The sequence below is a fragment of the Amblyomma americanum genome, chromosome 7, assembly GCF_052857255.1.
Source record: "Amblyomma americanum isolate KBUSLIRL-KWMA chromosome 7, ASM5285725v1, whole genome shotgun sequence".
Classification (NCBI taxonomy): Eukaryota; Metazoa; Arthropoda; class Arachnida; order Ixodida; family Ixodidae; genus Amblyomma; species Amblyomma americanum.
The window spans coordinates 71,656,732-71,676,112 of record NC_135503.1 but is presented as its reverse complement, the minus strand read 5'-3'; the positions used below and the strand labels follow the sequence as shown (position 1 = coordinate 71,676,112).

Here is a 19,381-nt window from a genome sequence, read left to right as displayed (position 1 = left end):
TAATATACTTCACTGCATGTGCCTGCATGTGAGGAATAGGCACTCGAAATTTCAATTAAAAATATTCATCTACAGAGAAGTTATCAATGCTCATGTAAAAAAATGTTGAGCAAAAAGCTGTTTTGAGAAAACTGAAGATGAAGCTTTGAAACAATGTCAAAGATATAAGAATAATTACTTAAAAGCACGAAATGCACCATACTCATAGCTGGGCCACCCCTGAGACACAGTGAGGCCTTCTTTGCTTGCGTAACAGCTCGTCTCTTTTCTTACTTGTTTCAGGAAGTTACCTGGGGATTTTTAGTTCATAACACCGACAAATTTTGTGCAGAATGCAAGCCTTATGGCTATCACGTTAAAAGTTACTAAGGCGCGTAGCATACATTCAGAAATTCAATGAGCATTGAAGCAGCCTTCAACCACGTTTTTTTTTCTAGCCTGCAGGCTTTTCACAAAATGTAAAAGAGAAAAATTATTTTAAAAAAGCTCTTCACGTACAATGCCAAAAGTTTGTGCACTTAAATTGGGAAGCATTACTAACAAGCAAAAAAGAAATGTTCCACCTAAATCTATCAAAAAATAAGAAAAATTGTGTTGAAAGTCACATACCCCTTATTTGAGGATAAGTCTGAAAAGCGGAACGTAGAAGCGGGAGACCAAAACACGGGAGCCGACTACACTGCCACCATTGTATTAGGCGCTACCCATATTGATGACGTCCCACTCCAAGGCTCCTGGCCGTGTTTGCACAGCATACAAATAAAGGCAGGCAGGTTTTGCACAGACACGAGAAGATATGAGACTAAATATTTGAAAGGAAAAAAAACTTATTTCATGCACAGTTCTTCAGTACAACCAGCAGGAAATATGGCATTTTATGTCCAACAGAAAAAGAAACGGTTATAGTAAATCCTTGTTTCCGGCAAAAAATGACCCGAAAAACCCCACCATGGAACTTTTTTCCTGGATAACCTGATTTGTATCTAAATTTAAGGCAAAAATGTTCGTCCTGGTTTTACTCCCAAATTTCACAAAAATAAAACCTGAAAAGAAAGGGCCCCCACCTCTACATAACAGAAGTTCGAGAGCCAGAACAGGGATCATGGGGACACCTGACATGTTCGTTCCTCAACAAAACAAGGAATTAAGGCTTCGCCAAGCAGAAGCGGTGCTGCTGCGAATGCCAATATAGTGATGACACTGACCATACAAAGGCAACCTTCCATGTCTCACAAGGCCACCTTCTCCGAAAGGTAGGCATTCCAACTGAAACCTCAGCCACAATTGCTGGGGAACTTCCCCTTGGTTCAAGCAAGTTACAACTGCCATGGTGTAGCTCTGAACTTCCTTGACAAAAGAGAGAGACGCAGAGCATGCGGAGAACAAGAGAAGAAACCGGAACCCACCAGGTCGATGACACAGACGACGTCCATCCTGCTCCGGGGAGGGCAGGCACTCGCCACGCTACAGCATGAACGTGCATCCGCCTCACTCATGGCCGGGCAGCTCACCTTGGCTGGAACCTCATCCAAGCTCCGGCACAGGGCTTTTCTGCACACGCACACACACATGAACCACCCCTCACATGTGGATCGACAAATTGCACTGTCTCATAGCCAAGGTACATCTAAATAATGTCTAAGCCCCCCCGCCCGCCTGATGCAACGTTTTATCGAAATTTCCCGCACTTTTCAAAGCACAGTACACAGAACAAAAGTTTTCGGAAAAGCTCACTGCACTAAGAGACTTCCAGAACTTAATTAAAGCTTAGAAAGAGGTCCTAGTCTATGGTGTTATGACTGCAATGCTAGAAGAAATAGCAGTTGCTCATGATAAAAGTTTGGGTGGGTACAAAAAACTTGACTATTTACATGTGGAAAAAAATAATAAAAATCTGCTCACCTCATTAAAAAAAATGATTGCACAAACGCACAATGTTACACAACTACCGGGAACTAAGAAGTACAGCACCAACCCCGCAACCTGCTACCGTTTGTTGTGCAGCAGAAGCTACGCGCTGCAGTGAGCGACATAAGCGCCCGTCGAATGACGCACATCTCGCACACCCTTGACACTCTCACACCAACAGGGCAGGGTCGACACGCTTCGCCACACATCGCTGGCTGCGCGGACACGCATCATCTGGCCATCACAGCCCGTTACAATAGCGAGCGCCACAATTTCATCGCGCGTTTGCTGTCGTTAGTGGCCCCCTCGACCACCTTTCCAGTCGCCACCTTCCAAGCGGAAAAAACACCAAAAATCAGTTCCTGATGCTTTCACACCCCAAATCAGCTCCCGAGATGTCAGCGTGTCGCAGTAACAGGGCTCAAATCATTTCGCAAGGTGGTGTACGCCGGTCTTAGTGTTTGGATCATTTGCGGAAGCCAAAATCCCAAGACAATGCCTTTCAATTTTCACCGGTCCAGAAAGCAACATATGCACTGCTGCAATATGCAAAAATCAATGAGAACGAATGGCAACATTTTTCTTCTTAACAGCTTCTAATCTTTCATTTCCATCATAAACCCTCACCTTAGGTGTGCAGTATCCATCACACGCCAGATAAACTTCTAAGTCTGTTCATACAATGCAAGGACACTTGCACATTTCCACATCACAAAATTGCGAATGTCGTGACTAAAAACTAAACCCTTCTTTTTGGTGGTAAAGGGAAATTGGTTCAGCTTAATGTGCCACTATGGTATGTTATTACTTACTATTAATTTTTGAAATGCCGCTCCAACTCCAAAATCAGTGGTTTTAGCAGAATGGATGTTTGCAAATATACAAATCAAGGAATATTCACGCAGATACAGGAACTAGCCGAATCAATGCAGAATATTAGTTCTGTTGAGGGGGGGGGGGGGGGGCAAATATGGTGCAAGCAGGATGTTTTGCATCAGCACCACTATCCTTTACAGAAAAATGCGCAAGTCTCTCTCTTTCTCTCAAACACACATGCACGCATGCATACACACACGTACAAAAAAAAAACGTACAGCATATAAGTAATCGCGCACAAATTAAACCAGCCAGTAGATTAAACAAGACATACATACGACAGAGTTCCTACTCTTCCTTCAGCTCATAAGTGGCATGAGACTAAGTTACTAGGTTATACTCTCCGGGAAGACATCTCAGGCACTACAGTGTTATGGGGTCATGCATATCTACCGAAAGCCTTGCCATCTTCAAAACTATGGAAATATTAATGCCAAAGGCACTGAAGTTGAAACAACAATACCAAAAGTGCTCTTTTCTGGTGTATAGTTACGCTCTTTGATCCAAACTTCCCCTAAGAGCACATTTTAGAAGAGTCAAGTCCAGCGATGAGTTCGCTGCTGCCTTCAACAGTATGAAAATATTCTAACAGAAAAACAACTCATGCCACTTCCTAGACCGCCTACACTTGACATTCATAACGTACTCAACCATGCTTCTTCACAAAGAGGAACGGAAAAGTGCGTGAGCATTTTAGACTTTTATCCATTCATTCAACATTTCTGTGCTAGTGTCACAATTCCTAGCATAGTTCTTCAGAGCTCGATGTTCTCAACAATCTCGTCAATGTGTTCGTTGATGAACATCACTGTTTACTGTCCACCAAGATCTGGCTAATTCAACTGAAAATTCTTCCAACTTCCACGTAAGACTCATCAGTACCAGAGCTATTGCAGTAGTTAAGTACCACAGGGCTCATATTAGAATATTTTCAGATAAACAACTTCAATAGGATGCAAGCAAAAAAAATCCCACATTTCTCATCCCCTCTCACAAAGGACGAGTGACAGCACTACGTTGAATTCTTAAACTACATGACACACGATGTAACAAGTCCACGAATGCGTTGTAAGCTTTGAAAGGATGCGTGACTTCTATGGGTCGCCTGCGACCCATGCTCAATGGGCATGGCAAGGAAAGGGTTGATGAAACTTACTAACAAATACCTTTCATGATAACAAACATGCTCCAGTTATATCAAAGAAAACCCGAAGCTGCATGCTAATGAAAGATTAAACTTGCCCAGAAAGTAAGCAGTTGTTTGCATTTTATTTCTCTGTAGAAGTTTGCTTTTAATGTACTGCAATACCTTTCATGATAACAAACATACTCCAGTTATCTCAAAGAAAACCCAAAGCTGCATGCTAATGAAAGATAAAACTTGCACAGACAGCAATCAGTTTGCATTTTATTTGTCTGTAAAGTTTGCTTTGAATGCACTGCCACACGGCATTTGCTCCAAAAGGTTAGGCCCACAACTGCCACAGGGAGACCAGCTGATCAGTTGAACGCGACCACCACAGTGCATCCAAAGAAAGTGAATAAACTCCACGAATAGCCTTAACACAGGGGGACGTCTCAATTCTCTTTCAGGCCAAATGATTCCCATTTTTCAAGATCGAAGATGCAGCATGAAAAGATGAGGACAAGCAACAAAGTGAACCTACAACAAGACAGGCACCGTTTCCGTATTGCTTATAAGACGGGACCCAGTTTTATAAGAAATAAGGTGTACCAAAATTATGGTTTTGCCTCGTTGATTGGAGGCCTCAGGTCTCAAAGAAACGTAACACTGTTTGTATTGTCAACGGTGTACTTTGATGTCTGCCCTTGTCTTTTCACGTTTCTTTAAGACTGAAAAGGATACAGCAGTACCTTCTAAAGAAAACTAGGCCTCATAAATGCATTTAGACAGCACTTAGCCCCCAATGTGCAGCAGTGAAGCCATTCTCAAATGAAAGTTTCATGTCAAGCCAGTCAGACTAGTAACTTGGCTTTCAATGCTATTCTGCAAAAGGCAGCACTCTCCAACCGAGTCTGTCTTGAATCTGAAAGCTCCTGGATATAAAAGTGTAATCACTTATTAGACAGATCACAGCATTAATTTTGACTTCATGTATTCGGTCCTAGCACCTCTGAATTAAAGACACATAGTATTGCAGGGTTTCCACTAGCAAGGTATTATTATTCTCCAAAGGTGGGTTTAAACATTATGTGGAAAAAGCACAAAACCTTGCTAGTAATACAGGAATCTGGCCAGAACTCTCTTGTACCAAGATTTTATTACAATTCTATACACTTCACACTGCTAACATTAGGTGCCAAACTACGGCAGAACTATGAGTCACATTGACTTTTCCTTCAGTCTGCCATTCTCATGTGATGGCACATAAGTATATATAAAACCACCTCACTGCATGAATGTTTGCTATACCTACACATTCATTCGCAACGAAAACAGCAGATGCTGCCAGGACAAACAGCAACACACATCATTTGACATCACACCACATGCCGCCTATACATGATCGAGGCATGCAAAGAGGGAAGTAGCTTTTGGCATACAGCCAAGCAACAAGTGAAGGCTGGCAGATAAAGATAAGCAACTGATAAGAAAAAAACAAGTACAAGCGCTTGAGAGTCTTCAAGTATAGCCTGGAAGACAGCAACAGGTAGCAATAATTCATGACGTACAAATAGCCACACCTGGCATTGGTTAGGCAGAATCCTAAGCCAGAAAAAAGAAATAGATAGGAAGAAAACAGGTAAACGAATCTGAAGTGTACTCAAGAAAGTAGGGTCTGTCAAACAAAATGAATGGATTGGACCTCAGTAAGTCTAGGAAAGCAGCGTTTACCTGTGCAAAGTTACTGGAGCCTAGCAGGTTTTTCTGAATGTCATTTTTAGTAAAACAACGGAAGAGAAACTTAGGGCACTAATCAGCTTGGACACAGAGAATGCATCATCCACAGAGATGAGTAAACACGAAACTGGCTGCGCCATCCAAACACATTTTTCAAACATTCACGATGGTTCCCACTGTGAAGAACTTTCGGATGGTACACACAGTCAAATGAACTCAGAGCGCATATGTGTAGGGATCCTCAACATTGCTGAGCCGTTAACATATCCATACTAGTTGGACACTGCCAAAATTTTGCTTACTTTCTGGAGCAGCCGCGGAGAGCCATGGCATACACCCAGCACATGAGATAAACAGTGTTAATGCCGCGGACAAGCTGCTGGAGAGAAGTCACCCATTGTGTGATGTGAGGCCGGTGTGTTATCACGACAAGATAAGAGAATGGTCTACCCTTTTCCAGCACACTGATCCGGTTGGCAGCGTCACAAAGTGAAATACTGCATTCCTTTGCTCCGCTGACTCCTGCTATTTCTTTATTATTCATTGGTGAAAGGAAGGTGGGTCTTAAAACAAAGCTAAGCCCGTCGAAACTTTCAGCAAACTAAGCTCAGGGCATGAAAATGAAAAAGGCGTTCCAAACGTCTAAAAGAAAAAAAATATAGGGTCAGTCAAAGATATTATTGAAAGAGAACTCAGAAAAACACTGCCTAGTTTTACACTGTTCTTCAACCCACTGCCACAACATCAGATGGATGCTACATCCTTTCACATCACCTCCATGTGAGAAGTTGTTGAACCATGTTTTAGTTAAGACATCACCAAGCTACACTTTGGTACTTGGACTCCTCTACAACATCATAACCCCTGTTGTTAATTACTTCATTTAAAGCACTAAGCAATGAAGACAGAAAGGAACAAGCACCCAACTGCCACAAAATGGAGCACAAAGCCTCCATGCTTGAGAGAAAAGGAAGGGCAGAAAAAATATGAAGGAAATGGAGGAGAGGGAGAAAAAAGAAAGGTGACAATCCTTTCAAAATCCAACAAAGCTCCTCTAAATGCTGAGCATATATAGGGTCTCCATAAACTCCACCTGTGATGAAAGATGTAGGGTTGGCATTAGAGCCTTTTTACATTTGCTCTGCCTTGCCACACACCGAACAAGGCTGGATCGTAGCCATATCGCAGGCCCATTAGCCTCATGCATATGGGATTTGGCAAACACGATGAATTACAGCTTTACGGTTTTGGTCATATACACCAGTACCACTTATTAATTCAGTAATGCAGCGCAGCTAAGAAATCTTTCTTGAGGTCCCCTTGCATAGAATCGTACATTACTTAACACATGAACTGCAGACATAGCAGCAGCCACTTAAATATGTGTACATCACAAATGCACTCCTTATAAGTAGTGTTCAAAAAATCAACCTTAAAACAAGGAGGGGCAAACACAAAAGAAAGAGTATGATTCATGACCATATGTGTGCAAATGTCTTTGCTTTCCTTCTTCATTGTCAAAACCTTGCTCCCCCCAAAACCTAAATTCAAATAGTCTCATGGCCCTCCTGTACCCTTCTCCTTGGTTTCTCCAACCTAAGTCTCCCTATTCCCAACCCATAAAAAATGTAGCACCTCTGACATCTTCACCCTACCTTGGATGGCATATGCTGATGTTACTACATAATGTTAAGTAATAAATGTATAAACATGCTGTTAGGGCGAGAGAATTTTCAACAGACCATGCGAAGCTTTCGTGGTCTGATAAAAGCTTATACATAACTTTGCCATCATCAGAGCATTAAAGGTGCATGTCAGTTGTAGAATTAGTTCGAATAATCTAGGAAAATAAATGATCCACTGTTTCTTGAGGTTATTACATTTAAATTGCACATGTGCTGGCGAGGACATTATGAAAGTGGCCGCAGAGGACTGGTTCGAGACATGGGCATAAGGGATGGCCTGGGACATTCTAGGATTGTTTGATGCTACCACAAAGCATGCTCATAAAATACTATAAAACAAAAGCAGCAACACAGGCAAACATAAAGGCGGCATGAGAATACTGCATGGTGAGAAAAGCTGCACGCATCACAAAGTAAAGAACGCAGGCCTTTTATGCATATAGAGAACAAGGTGTAAACTGAATATAAGCAGACATGTCAACCTGTCCATATTACTTTTGCAAGTTTCAGAGAACAAGCTTTCTAGAAATTTATTGCTTCAAATTTCTATGCACTGGCTCCAAACCACAGTTCACACAATTTTTTGATGACATTAAAACATTCAATGTGCTCAAGAAAAATCGTCATACAGCTTTGAGTATTTTGCTAAGTGTAAATCTGGTCTCTTGTAAACCGAAATGCAGCCCAAATGTATCTTGAAATGCCTTCCATAATTTTCCAGTTTGTCTTGTTGGATACTCGCTAATTCTCCAAGTTACCTCAAAAAGAAAAATATGCACAGAAATTGCCCCCCAGGTGACTCTTAACAACCACTTGAGTCCCCACACTTGAGTCACCCCGCATTATTTCACACCATTGCCTACTACACAGCTTTTTCTACCATCCGACGTCAAAGCACCCCCTGCTGAAACCACCGATCCGAACTTCCAATCGCCTCAGCCACAACCACCCCATAGCCAGCATCAAGAGCCGTACTTTTTAGCAAGGAGCAGTTCTTTTTTTCCTGACGCAATAAACCATTGGAATGCCCTGTCAAACGACATAGTTTCATGCAACGATCGCAAAACATTTCGCGCGAAACTCACTAGTCATTTTCAGAACACGTTAACCTGTAGTTGCCCTGTACATTTCCTGTATCTTTCCCCTGTATTTTTTGTGCTTTTTTTTCATTTTTTTTGCTTACCCCTTTTTGTAACCGCTTGATCCTCCTCATTTTACCCTTTTTTTATTGTTTACAGTTCCAGTGCTAAGTTCATTGTGCCTATGTTTTCATCATGAGTGCATATACACAAAACCATTTGTAAGCCCCTCCTTATGTAAAGCCTTTGGGCCTTTAAGGATGAAATAAATGAAATGAAATGAAAAGCACATCCAGAGAAGATCGGTCAGAACGTGGTATCGTGAGGGGTTAATTTTAATAGATTCATTCCATACGCATCAGGTTTGAGTGCAACAAATGTCAACTACTTTGTTTGAACAGAGCAAACCTGCCTGTAACAGGCGCTTTTAAAACCTTCCACTTTATATTAAAAAAAAAAAAAAAGCTAACAGAGACTAAGTATTTTAACTCCTCGTGTCCTTTAAGCCGACGCCTGAGGTCTAGTTCTCGAGGATGAAACTTCGCCAGCTCGCTTGCTAATGAAATGATAAAGCTTCAAATTCATGACACAATCACAAACGGGTTTATTCAAGGTCGCGGCGACCTGGCCCGAAGCTAGTGAGCCCGATAGAAAAACGAGATCCGAAGGCTCTTCACCAGCTCGCTCGGAAGGGACCCAGACCGATGCATCCTTTTCGAACCGATCACCGCAGTACGTGCCGATACGCGCCACAGCATCCCGTTGACCGCCCAGGCACCGACCACAGCCCACACGAGTCCAAAGTGCGAGCCAAATGCACGTCCAACCACGGCGCTGTCGCTCTGGCGGCACAACTACTGCGCGCGCGCGCTCGTCGTTTACGATATACGCAATAAAAACTACCACACCGCGACGCGCTCTCCAACCCAGCACAGACGTATCTCCGCGGCCAAGCTCCAAAACAACAGATAGAAGCCCCTACGCCCGCGGGAGCTGGCTGCAGCGTTGCTGTGCGCTGGCGATATGAAATGCGTGCGTGTCGGATGGAAAAAAGTACAAACAAAAAGAAACTAAAGGGAGAAGGGATATCCGCTCATTTACTGCGGAAAGCTACTGCGGAATGCCTTCCAACGATTCAGCAAGAACGGCGCTCAATTTGAGCGCGAACTGCGCGAATACTGGCGGCCGCCTCCGATTTTGAAAGTTTTACGCTTTAAGACTTCAGGGTTGTCAAAGTCTTCCCCAGAAGTGATTGGTTTTTGAGAGGAAATATCATCAATTTGTTTTCCGACAAACTAGGCTACGAAGTATTGCAGTTGCGAGTAGCTCGCGAAGGAGCGCGGAAGCGTAGAAAACGGGGGAAAAAAAAAATACGAGAAACAGTTTTGGCAATCGCCGTAAAGCGTAGTATACAAGGTGCAACTACGAAACACACAACACGTACCCATCGGGGCTGCGCTGACCTCCAGTCAAACAGCGAAAAATACTTCGGCGTGTTTATTTTTCGAGGTACTCTCGGCGACGGCTGGGCGTCCGTCTCAAGTTTTTGCTTTCCAAATTTGGAAGACCGAGTGGTATTCACAAAGCGCACACGGTTTGAAGCACAGACAAAACTCGAGCGTAGATTAACCCGCATGTCGCGTTTACTCGCAAAAAATAACGAGACGTCAACAGGGCCGTTCTTCGCACGAAGCGTACGATTGCCTCACATCGTTACCAAAAACAGCTGCTCGCGCCTTCGTTTACACCAGGCGTGATGTGCAGCGCGCGACGATATAAAAAGCCCCATCGGAACGCAAGCCACAAGTGTGCGAGCAATGCAGTCACTGGCCGCTGGAGTGTCACGACCCCGCGGCGAACATATCCGCGAAAACGTCCTTGTTGCGAAGTAGCGCGGACTTCAGGGACGGCGGCAAAATCAAGCGAGCAGGAAAGCGATTGCTACGCATTCTGCAGGAGCTCTTCAAGTGCGTGGGTATCGCTGCTTCTTTCGTTGACACGCCGAGACACCAAAACTACTTGACTTGACTGATAAAGAGTCATTTCCTTACCGTTTGAGCATGAGAATGGCATCCAGGCCCCAATTACCATTGCCCCGCACAAAATCCTCTGGCAGTCGCCATGCTTAATCACGTGATAGTTTTGAATGCGCCATGTTTGTTCACGTGACAGTGACGCTACGCTAGAATTGGCTAGAAACAAACAAGACCTTGATTAGAATCTATGACTAAAAAGCACCATTTGATACAAAATAGTAGCGTGTTAGCATAGGTGGTTGAGAACAAGTAACGTTACGGAGCAAGAATATTGCATAACCGTGCAATTTGATTCTGCCAAAGATTATTTACTAATTTATTGCGCCATCTTTGTTCTACTATTGCTACTACAATAATTGGCGTTTCTTTCATTGTTCCTAGGTGGCGCGTATGTTTGCTAAACTGCCAGTTGAAAAATGGTGCGATAATGGTGATTTTGGCAGCTAATACAAATAGAAAAGATTTTTATTTTGACACAATGTTTGCACTGCCAGCTACTGCAGTTTGCTCACACATTTGCCTATGTTATACAATATCGCTTTCAGCCAGCAGATGGCCACCTCAGTCATTTATTGCTCGATTATTAGCCGCAAGGATGTTACCTGCCGACTTCGTTCATTATTATTATTTCTCTCGGCCTTTTCCCCCTTTCGCGCTATTTTCCAACCCGCAGCTTTTTCGCTCTGGCGCGAAGCGAATATACGCGCGAATGACGTGGCGGAGGCCCCGCAAGAGGACGCCCGGAGGACAAGAGCGAAACCAGAAGCCAAACTATCGCAGATAAGCAAGCAGCCGCGCCAGAGTGCGCTAATCAGCCAAGTGCCAAAAGTCGGCCGTCTTTCTCTCGGGCGTCGCGTGTTGTGTCTGGGACGTCTTGGGAAATGTCGAAGAAGGAGGAGCTGCATGTAAGATTTGTACCTGCTGCAATTCTTTTCGCCTTGAGGGTCCGCGCGAGTGAGCTTTACAGCAAAACGAGAAAAATTGTGGCGATGCATGACTGTGAAATTAATAATTTAATTAATACTCTTTACAAACGCAAATGTGTAGCTTTAAATCCTGTGTGCGTGCATTTCACTGATGTTGGTGCTAAGAGTGTGCGCAGAGAACAGCGTTTGGCAACTGTTGGCATCATGATTAACACGACTTCAGCATTAATCCCTTGAAAATGCAAAGCGTACTCGGAACGTCACGCGACTTTTTTCAGCATAACTAGTAGTATAGTTAACTGCAGTCGTCAATATATTGCCCATACACGCAGTAGTACCTTCATTTTTTGGGCGTTCAGGCAGTGCCTGCCATAGAACCATCCGTACGCCACTAACACGAGTGTACAAGGGTACCTAAAGATGGGTTAATATTGTTAAGCCCTCATTCATGTACAGCCAGGAGATCACGTTCGCACTGAACTAGTAGAAAGTGTGACAGAAGTTAGCAGCAACTAGCAAAAATATTCCCGTTTCTGACGTTTCCACCCAGCGCGGTCACTTGCAAAGGGCAGTTTCAGATTACATATAGCACGTAACGCATATGCACAATCTCTAGTGACACCGTCTGCAAAAAAAAAATGAACAAACGAAAAGTTCCTGGCGGGCCTTCTCCGACCACAGCCACTACGGGTGAGAGGCCTGTCTGCTGGTTTTCTGTTTCCGCGTGGCGCGAGTGGAGCGTCACGCTGTGCGTAGCAGACGACATCTGACGCCCGAGGGCAGCCATCTTGTTTTTTTCTTCTTTTCGCCGCTCCCGTATCGGACGGGCTTTGGAACGCGCTTTTTTCACTGGGCTTTTGGATGCATTCGAGAGGAGCGGACGAATAGGACGAAGAAAAAGAAAGATAAATGCTTGGAACGAGCCAAACAGGATTCCCAGTGGACCTCCTCTTCCCAGCCGCAGGCTACGGTTTCTTCAAGGACGGCGGGATGGTTGTTACTTAATGTAGCGTGCGTAGCGACCACTCGCCGGTGGTGTTACTTTACGCGAAGACGGCGTAAAACTGGTCTTCTTAAGAGATGGAAATGGGCGGGGGGGGGGGGGGTGAGGGGAGGATTGTTTGCCACTAAGGCTGAGCTAGAAGGGTAAAGAAACAGAAGAACATACACGAAATTCTATCTGTATGTAATAGGAGTACAGTGATCTTCTGAGAAGGCCAAGGGCATTGAGGCCGCTATCTAATGGGTCACGGTTTGGACGGTTCCGACCGAGTCTAATATGGTAATCAACGGACTTCAGTGTTTGTATGAAGATAGCCGCTAACAGCACGCTAATCGTTCGTGTGCCTAGCTTTCGCGAGAAAGTATGGTCTCAGAGGAACGCGTGCACTCTATGAATCATTTAGTTGTTTGAGAGCAATCAAAAGACAATGATTATCGCTTGAGATTCGGCTGTTTACAAGAGATACAAATCAAATCTGTCTGCTTGAGAAAATACTGCTTTTTAAGAACTTTTGGCCAAGGTTTCTACGAGTGTGAATTATATTGAAGTTAAACGAATATTGCTAGTCTTTAGTAATATGCAAGGGGCCTAAACGCACTATAATTTCGTGTGATTTTTTTGTTGTTATGTTGTAATGGTTCAGAAAAACATTTTGCATATGAGAGGAAAGCGCGCGGCCTTGAAATATGGTGAAATGTTTCTGGAGGCTCTGTGAGACAGAAAAGATGGGAGGCTAATGCAGGATTAATGGGTTCGCCTAGATCAACAAATATAATTTTTTTTTACTTGATTGTAACCTGAAAATTTGCATAAATAATATAACAAACTTTCCGTCCGATATGCCCGTACAGTTTAAAGCTGGAGATTTGTCGCGAATGCACAGTTCTCGTCAGAGTGAATTCGTTGTAAAAGGGGCTCTCGCACGATAAGAAAAAGCGCGCGAAATTCGAAATTTCCACCCCGGGACATCGTGTCTTGTCTGGAACATCTTTCGTCAGCTACTGTTATGACGCAATTAAGGAGCAGTTGTAGTCATATGCTGCTACTGGGCCTTCATGCATTTGCTTCTCAGCATGAAAGAAATCAAAACTGACCTAAATTTACTGAAATCGCACTACAAGTGATTCCCTTTAAACCATCCCGGCCGCGGCGGCCGCGTTTAGATGGAGACGAAACGCAAAAGGAGCACATGTGCTGTGCGACGTCAGAGCACGTTAAAGAAGAAAATTAATTCCAGAACCTTGCACTACAGCGTCCCTCAAAGCCCATGTGTAGCTTCGGGAGGTTAAACCTCATAATTTACTATTTTTTTCTTTTAAAGCGGCCAACACCTGCGACCGAGATGTGTTGCGAGATTATGGTGAAGTTAAAAGGTTTTGCCCTATACGCATGGCGCTACAGGTGAAACAACTAATTATAGTTTTAATTCCGCATCTAAAATCCGGAAAAACGCGATGAAGCGACAACTTTACGACTAAACTCTGGTACGTACTATCCCTGTATCCTGTACCTGGGGAAGTTAGACCCAGCCTTGTGACTGCATTTATACACAGGTGACGTCAGAAGTAAATGGAAGGCAATATTAAGGGAAAAATTAATCTCACCACCTCATTTTCGTGCATTCTTGGGCAGATATATGCAGCCTAATTGTGACTGTGTCAATTACACAGTGCACCAGCAAATGTTGACCATTACTCTTTAGGTTAAAAGAAATTACTTTTTCGACGCAGTCGCCTTTCATTCGCTTTTTTGCGGCGGGTAACCTCGATATGTTATTATAGACGCCGCATTTTTGTCTTTTAAAAATGTTTTCGGACATCTTATTGCAGGCTGCACTTTGTTTCGACCATCTTCTGTCGCAAAAATAAAAAAAAAGCTTCATGGTGAAAAACGAGGTTGCCATCGCGTCTATAGACGATAGGGTTGGTGTCTCTATGGCTCTCTACGAGGGGAATGTCGAAGCAACGACAGCCATAGCATGGCGACGCACATCAGGGCTTTCGTGCGCACGCACACAACCAACAGTGTTCTAGGGGAACCATGCATTAGCACAGAAGTAATGCAAATTGTCCTGATTGCATATGCGCCTATAAGCCACAATAGCATCTTTCAGCGCAATATTAGTTTCTGCGCCAGTCGATCCGCGTCGTGCTCGCAAATCATTGTTTCCAGCATCCGGATACACGAGACCGAGCGTGTCCACTGCTCGAAAAAAATAATGGTAAATTCTTATGCAAATCCGCTCCGCTTACGAAAAGAATTCCACCTGCGCGTTATTTACCAGGCTCGCTCGTGATGGCTTTCTCTTTCTCAGATGAGCGGGTGGTACGAGAGTACATTTCCGGTTAGTGACTTAACTTCCGGTAACCTCCGTGGCTTGTTTCGCGCCGGAATTCGAAACTACGGGGCCGTTGGAAGTCCGAAGCCCGAGGTTTCGTCGACCGGGCAGTGGATGAGTCTGGCTCCCTGAATTTCACGAAGGACTCAATGATCACATATCATGATCTCACCAATCATTTTAAACTAGAGAGGAGAATTTTCCCCCCTCCCGACAAAAGACTTACTAAAGAACAAGAGGTTACGTGGCGTCGTCTACAGACGAGATCGATACGCACCCCATCACTCCTCGCGCACATTTATCCAGATCTTTACAACCCAAACTGCAAACACTGTGGCCAACGTGCTACCTACGATCACATCCTGTGGTACTGCAAAATAGAGCCACCTCCGGGTGATCTAGTTACAGCTCCTTCTCTCGAGCGGTGGGAGACCGTGCTGGCTAGCTCTGACCCCAGAACGCAAGTTTTGGCGGTGGAGTGGGCTGACAAAGTCGTCGAGGGCTATGTACTCGCGACCACTTAACGCGACCTCTTGCCAAGCTTTTCCCGGCGAATAAAATGTTTTACAATCAACCGATTCAACACTTGCGAGAATAGTCAGCCGGGCCTAAAGCGACCGTGTAAGATGCGCTGCGTTACCATCGTTGATCTCTGCTTGACATGGCGTTGCTGTCCGGGATGCGCTCACTCGGTTCTATGCTGATGTTCACACATGTGCTCGGTAACGGCAGCAAAGCACCTGTGCTCCACCTGTGCACAAAAGAAAAGAGTACAACAGCGACTCGTGGTGCTTGTGTTGCGTGTATAGCAGAACTCATGGTGGCGTACTACAGTCGGTGATGATAATGCACAGGGGTGGAACGAGGATAAAATCGGGCTTACCACGCTGCGAAGAGAAACAAATGTTTACGATGCATGCTCCAGAAGCGGCCGTTTAGAAAACATGCACGCTACCGCACGACCCGCACTATGTGAAAGATTTGGCTACGCTTTATCAGGCATACGCATATATAACGCACAATAAAAGCAACTACCAGAGCACATTAAGAACTGTTGATCGGGCCCGTGGGACGTAGTGCTAAAAAATATGCTTTCTGTTCGACTCACCTTTTTTCACTAATTGTTTCGTGGATATACAATTACAGCTATAGGAAAAGGTTTATTCTAACGTTAGGTTGTAACTGTTCGGAAACGTTGCAAGAAAATGACACTAGGGCGATTAATGCATTAGCGTTCGACGGAAAGAAGTAACACTATTTTCACGTAGTTATATATATATATATATATATATATATATATATATATATATATATATATATATATATATATATATATATATATATATATATATATATATATATATATATATATATATATATGCACACACCAACTGGAATCAAGAGGCAAACTCTGCCTACATGCTCCATAGCAAGCCTCCAGCTTAATTCCTCCTGCAGAATACTTGCTCAATAATAATAATAATTGGTTTTTGGAGAAAGGAAATTGCGCAGTATCTGTCTCATATATCGTTGGACACCTGAACCGCGCCCTAAGGGAAGGGATAAAGGAGGGAATGAAAGAAGGAAGAAAGAGGTGCCGTAGTAGAGGCCTCCGAAATAATTTCAACCACCTGGGGATCTTTAACGTGCACTGACATCGCACAGCACACGGGCGCCATAGCGTTCTGCCCCCATCGAAACGGAGCCGCCGCGGTCGGGTTCGAACCCGGGTACTCCGGCTCAGTAGCTGAGCGCCCTAACCACTGAGCCACCGCGGCGGGTAGAATACTTCTCAATGAATCACAATTTCCGGCATAGCACTGTCGTTTTCGTTTTACAAAAAGAAAACCATGAAAATGCTTATTGACTCACTGACCTCATTCATGTTCACTGATTCACTCGCAGTACCTGACGGGGTTCGGCAGCGAGTTCGCGTCCGAGGACCCAAGGTGTCCTGGATCGCTTCCAGAGGGACAGGTGAGAAACTTTGGCCCTCTCGTGGGGAAGTTTCGCGTCCACCACGGGACGCGCATCAACCGATCCGGAAGTGGGCTTTAGCGCAAACACCTTACGGCGTTTAGCGCCAATACATGAGGAAAATCGAAGCGAGTTGTACGCGTTGTCGCAAGTGCGTGCTTTTACACAACAAGCTCGTTGGCAGACTGGTATACGCACACGGGACGTCTCTTAATGTACTTCGTACGACCTCGGTTGTCCCTTCGAAACATCGCGGAGCTGTAATTACGCGCTGAACTCGACTTGCGATGAACGAAGAATTTGCAATGCTTAGAAACGCTAGAGAGTATAGCAGTGAATAAAAAAAAGTACGTCCGGCGCAGGATTAGCACCTAGGCGCCCAGCAGAGTAGTTTTATTCCGACGGAAAAGCCGTGGTCCAAGTGTATGACACTAGAAAGACTGCAGGACAAAGACCTTGGAGATGAGGTCTCTCATATTGCCTTCACTATAAAATAATGCTTTTATTTTTTTCTGTTCCCCCATCTGTCTCTCTCTCTCTCTCTTTTATAAGTAATCCCTACATAAGGCAAATTTTTCGGGGTTGGTCATGACAGCTTCAGGAACTGAGCTCTGCGACGTCGTCAGGTCACGTGGCCAAAATACAACAAGTGGTGGCATGAACCTACTAGAACGTGATTACCTGAAACCAGTGTGCGCGCTGTGACATTCACAGCATTGCGCTGCCAATACGGCGGATCGATGACAGGGCGCGCTCTAGCCAGGCAGTCAGCCCGCATTTAGTATCTCCTATGCATGTTCGCAGTCAACTCGTACATTGAGATGAAAATAATTTTTTTTTGTTTGTCGGCCTAGGGGAGACATCGACCGGAATATTAAGCGGTTGACAGTGCTCGTGCTGTTTACGCTTCCCGCCGTCTTCGCATGTTGTGCGCCGAGCCGTCTGGCGCCGCAGTGCCGATGAGAAGCTTCACCGAGGGGTTCACGAGACGAGTTTAATTCGTGGTCAGCCAGGACATATGCGGGCGAGTACATGGGGACGCATGGCGACGCATATTGCGGATGCATATGCATGCGCACGTTTTCCATGTGCTCCGAGATTTGGGGAAGCCACAGAAAATAGCTCACCCGCATTTCACAATGCACCCATCCTTCGGCCGCAGCCGTTGTTGGCTGAGAAAAGGCGCCATGACCTTTGAAGTAAAGCTTTACTGGCTGCATATACTGCCATCGCCATGCCTGGATGTCGGCTCTTAATTTCATCGTCATTCTCGAATATTCGACGAAGATGGAGCCTCGTTTTTTTTTTAGGATCGCAAATCCGTATATGAGACCTTAGTTGTGAATTATAGTCGTAAAAATTCCTGCACCGCGTAACTGCACTGATGCAACGAAAAAAAACAACTCTGCACTTGGTCCCTGACATAATCTAGAGCCGTTGATGACATCCTTGTTTGCGTGCACTGCATCAGTGATACATTGTCAGCCTCGCAGGGGATTCAGGGATGTTTGGATGCGCATGCATGCAGACTATCCCGGCAATAACACGGCGCTTACGGAGCTGTATAAACGACCTGATATGCAAGCGAGTGCACAGACTCGTCAAACTTGATGACCGTCTGAAAAAAAAAAGAATGTAACAGAGGGCTTTTCTTTTCGTTTTGCTAGTTTATTTCGTATTAAGAAACGCCAAGCCTGGGATCGTGTGTCGTCCTGCAGCCCGACTACACACAGTATACCTAGTGTGGTTTTCGTCCTCCGCAGAACAACCCGCAGGTGTGCCCTTACGGCCTGTACGCGGAGCAGCTGTCCGGAACAGCCTTCACAGCTCCCAGGGAGACCAACAAGAGAAGGTGGGTGGAACATTTCAGGGAATGGAGGAACCTCAGCCATTGACACGCGTTGATCGCCTTTACCGTTGGAGACCTTGCAACTGGGGTATAGAAGCTGGTGACCGAGGTGTAATGAAAGACGAGAGCTACAGTTTATTGTAATCCACCGGGCTGCTTTCGTGACTCCGCAGAATACTTCCTTTTGGAAAAGAGTTCGAAGGATGCTGCCTTGCTGGACACGTAGAAGAGGAAAGAGTTGGGGATTAACCTCCCCTATGCCGACGCCACAGCCCCCAAAAAACAGTATCTCCGAGGTTCGTGAAAAGGTTTGTATTGAACCTCGTGGCATATGAGCCAAGCAGAGTAGCCGAGACAGTTACCTTTCAGGGGACCACCCTTTTGTTGGTTGATTGTGGATTTTCAATTGTCAAAGGTGCACTTCGGCCTATGATGCGCCCTGTAGTATTGAGATCCACGTTTTTTTTACCATCTGCGATTATTTAAAATGCACTGTAATATCATTACTTGACTTGCATTTCTTTTCTATCGAAGCGTGGCCATCAAAACATACAACCTCACGTTAAATTCAAGAACGCCAAAGCAACTCTCACAGCAGCGCGTCTAAGGTTATTAACTTATCCCATTCCCTCCATGGTACAATTTTCCTGCAATCTGTGATTTCACTCTTACACAGTTCCGTAAAAAACAAACTCCACAACAACATATACTACAAGAATTCCTTGCACTCGAAGAAAAATAGTGTAGTTTTACGTACATTTACACTGATGGTTCAAAAACGGATGTTTATGTAGGAAGCGCAGTGGTGCGAGGGAATTCGAAAAAAAAACAGTACGACTTC

At 44.6% G+C, this 19,381-nt stretch overlaps 2 protein-coding genes across 21 annotated transcripts in view; one reads left to right on the top strand and one right to left on the bottom strand.

Annotated features, from left to right (window-relative positions):
* Ask1 (apoptotic signal-regulating kinase 1) overlaps nucleotides 1-19,381 on the bottom strand; it is a 96,022-nt gene that overhangs the window by 71,410 nt on the left and 5,231 nt on the right. For 7 of the 20 annotated variants that reach the window (XM_077632505.1, XM_077632509.1, XM_077632506.1 and 4 more), the window contains exons 1-2: nucleotides 10,463-10,564; nucleotides 1,407-1,551 (exon numbers count right to left, since the gene is read on the bottom strand). In XM_077632505.1, coding sequence (XP_077488631.1) covers nucleotides 1,407-1,551; nucleotides 10,463-10,473 — 156 coding nt within the window. In that variant the 5' untranslated portion in view covers nucleotides 10,474-10,564. Of the gene's footprint in view, nucleotides 1-1,406; nucleotides 1,552-5,949; nucleotides 6,042-9,088; nucleotides 9,271-9,855; nucleotides 9,876-10,462; nucleotides 10,565-19,381 lie in introns of those variants that run through there. The other 13 variants (XM_077632501.1, XM_077632503.1, XM_077632502.1 and 10 more) reach the window with 6 other exon arrangements.
* hgo (homogentisate 1,2-dioxygenase) overlaps nucleotides 11,196-19,381 on the top strand; it is a 33,268-nt gene continuing 25,082 nt past the window's right edge. Inside the window, exons 1-3 of the mRNA XM_077632518.1 lie at nucleotides 11,196-11,352; nucleotides 16,620-16,691; nucleotides 18,455-18,543. Coding sequence (XP_077488644.1) covers nucleotides 11,329-11,352; nucleotides 16,620-16,691; nucleotides 18,455-18,543 — 185 coding nt within the window. The 5' untranslated portion in view covers nucleotides 11,196-11,328. The remainder of the gene's footprint in view (nucleotides 11,353-16,619; nucleotides 16,692-18,454; nucleotides 18,544-19,381) is intronic.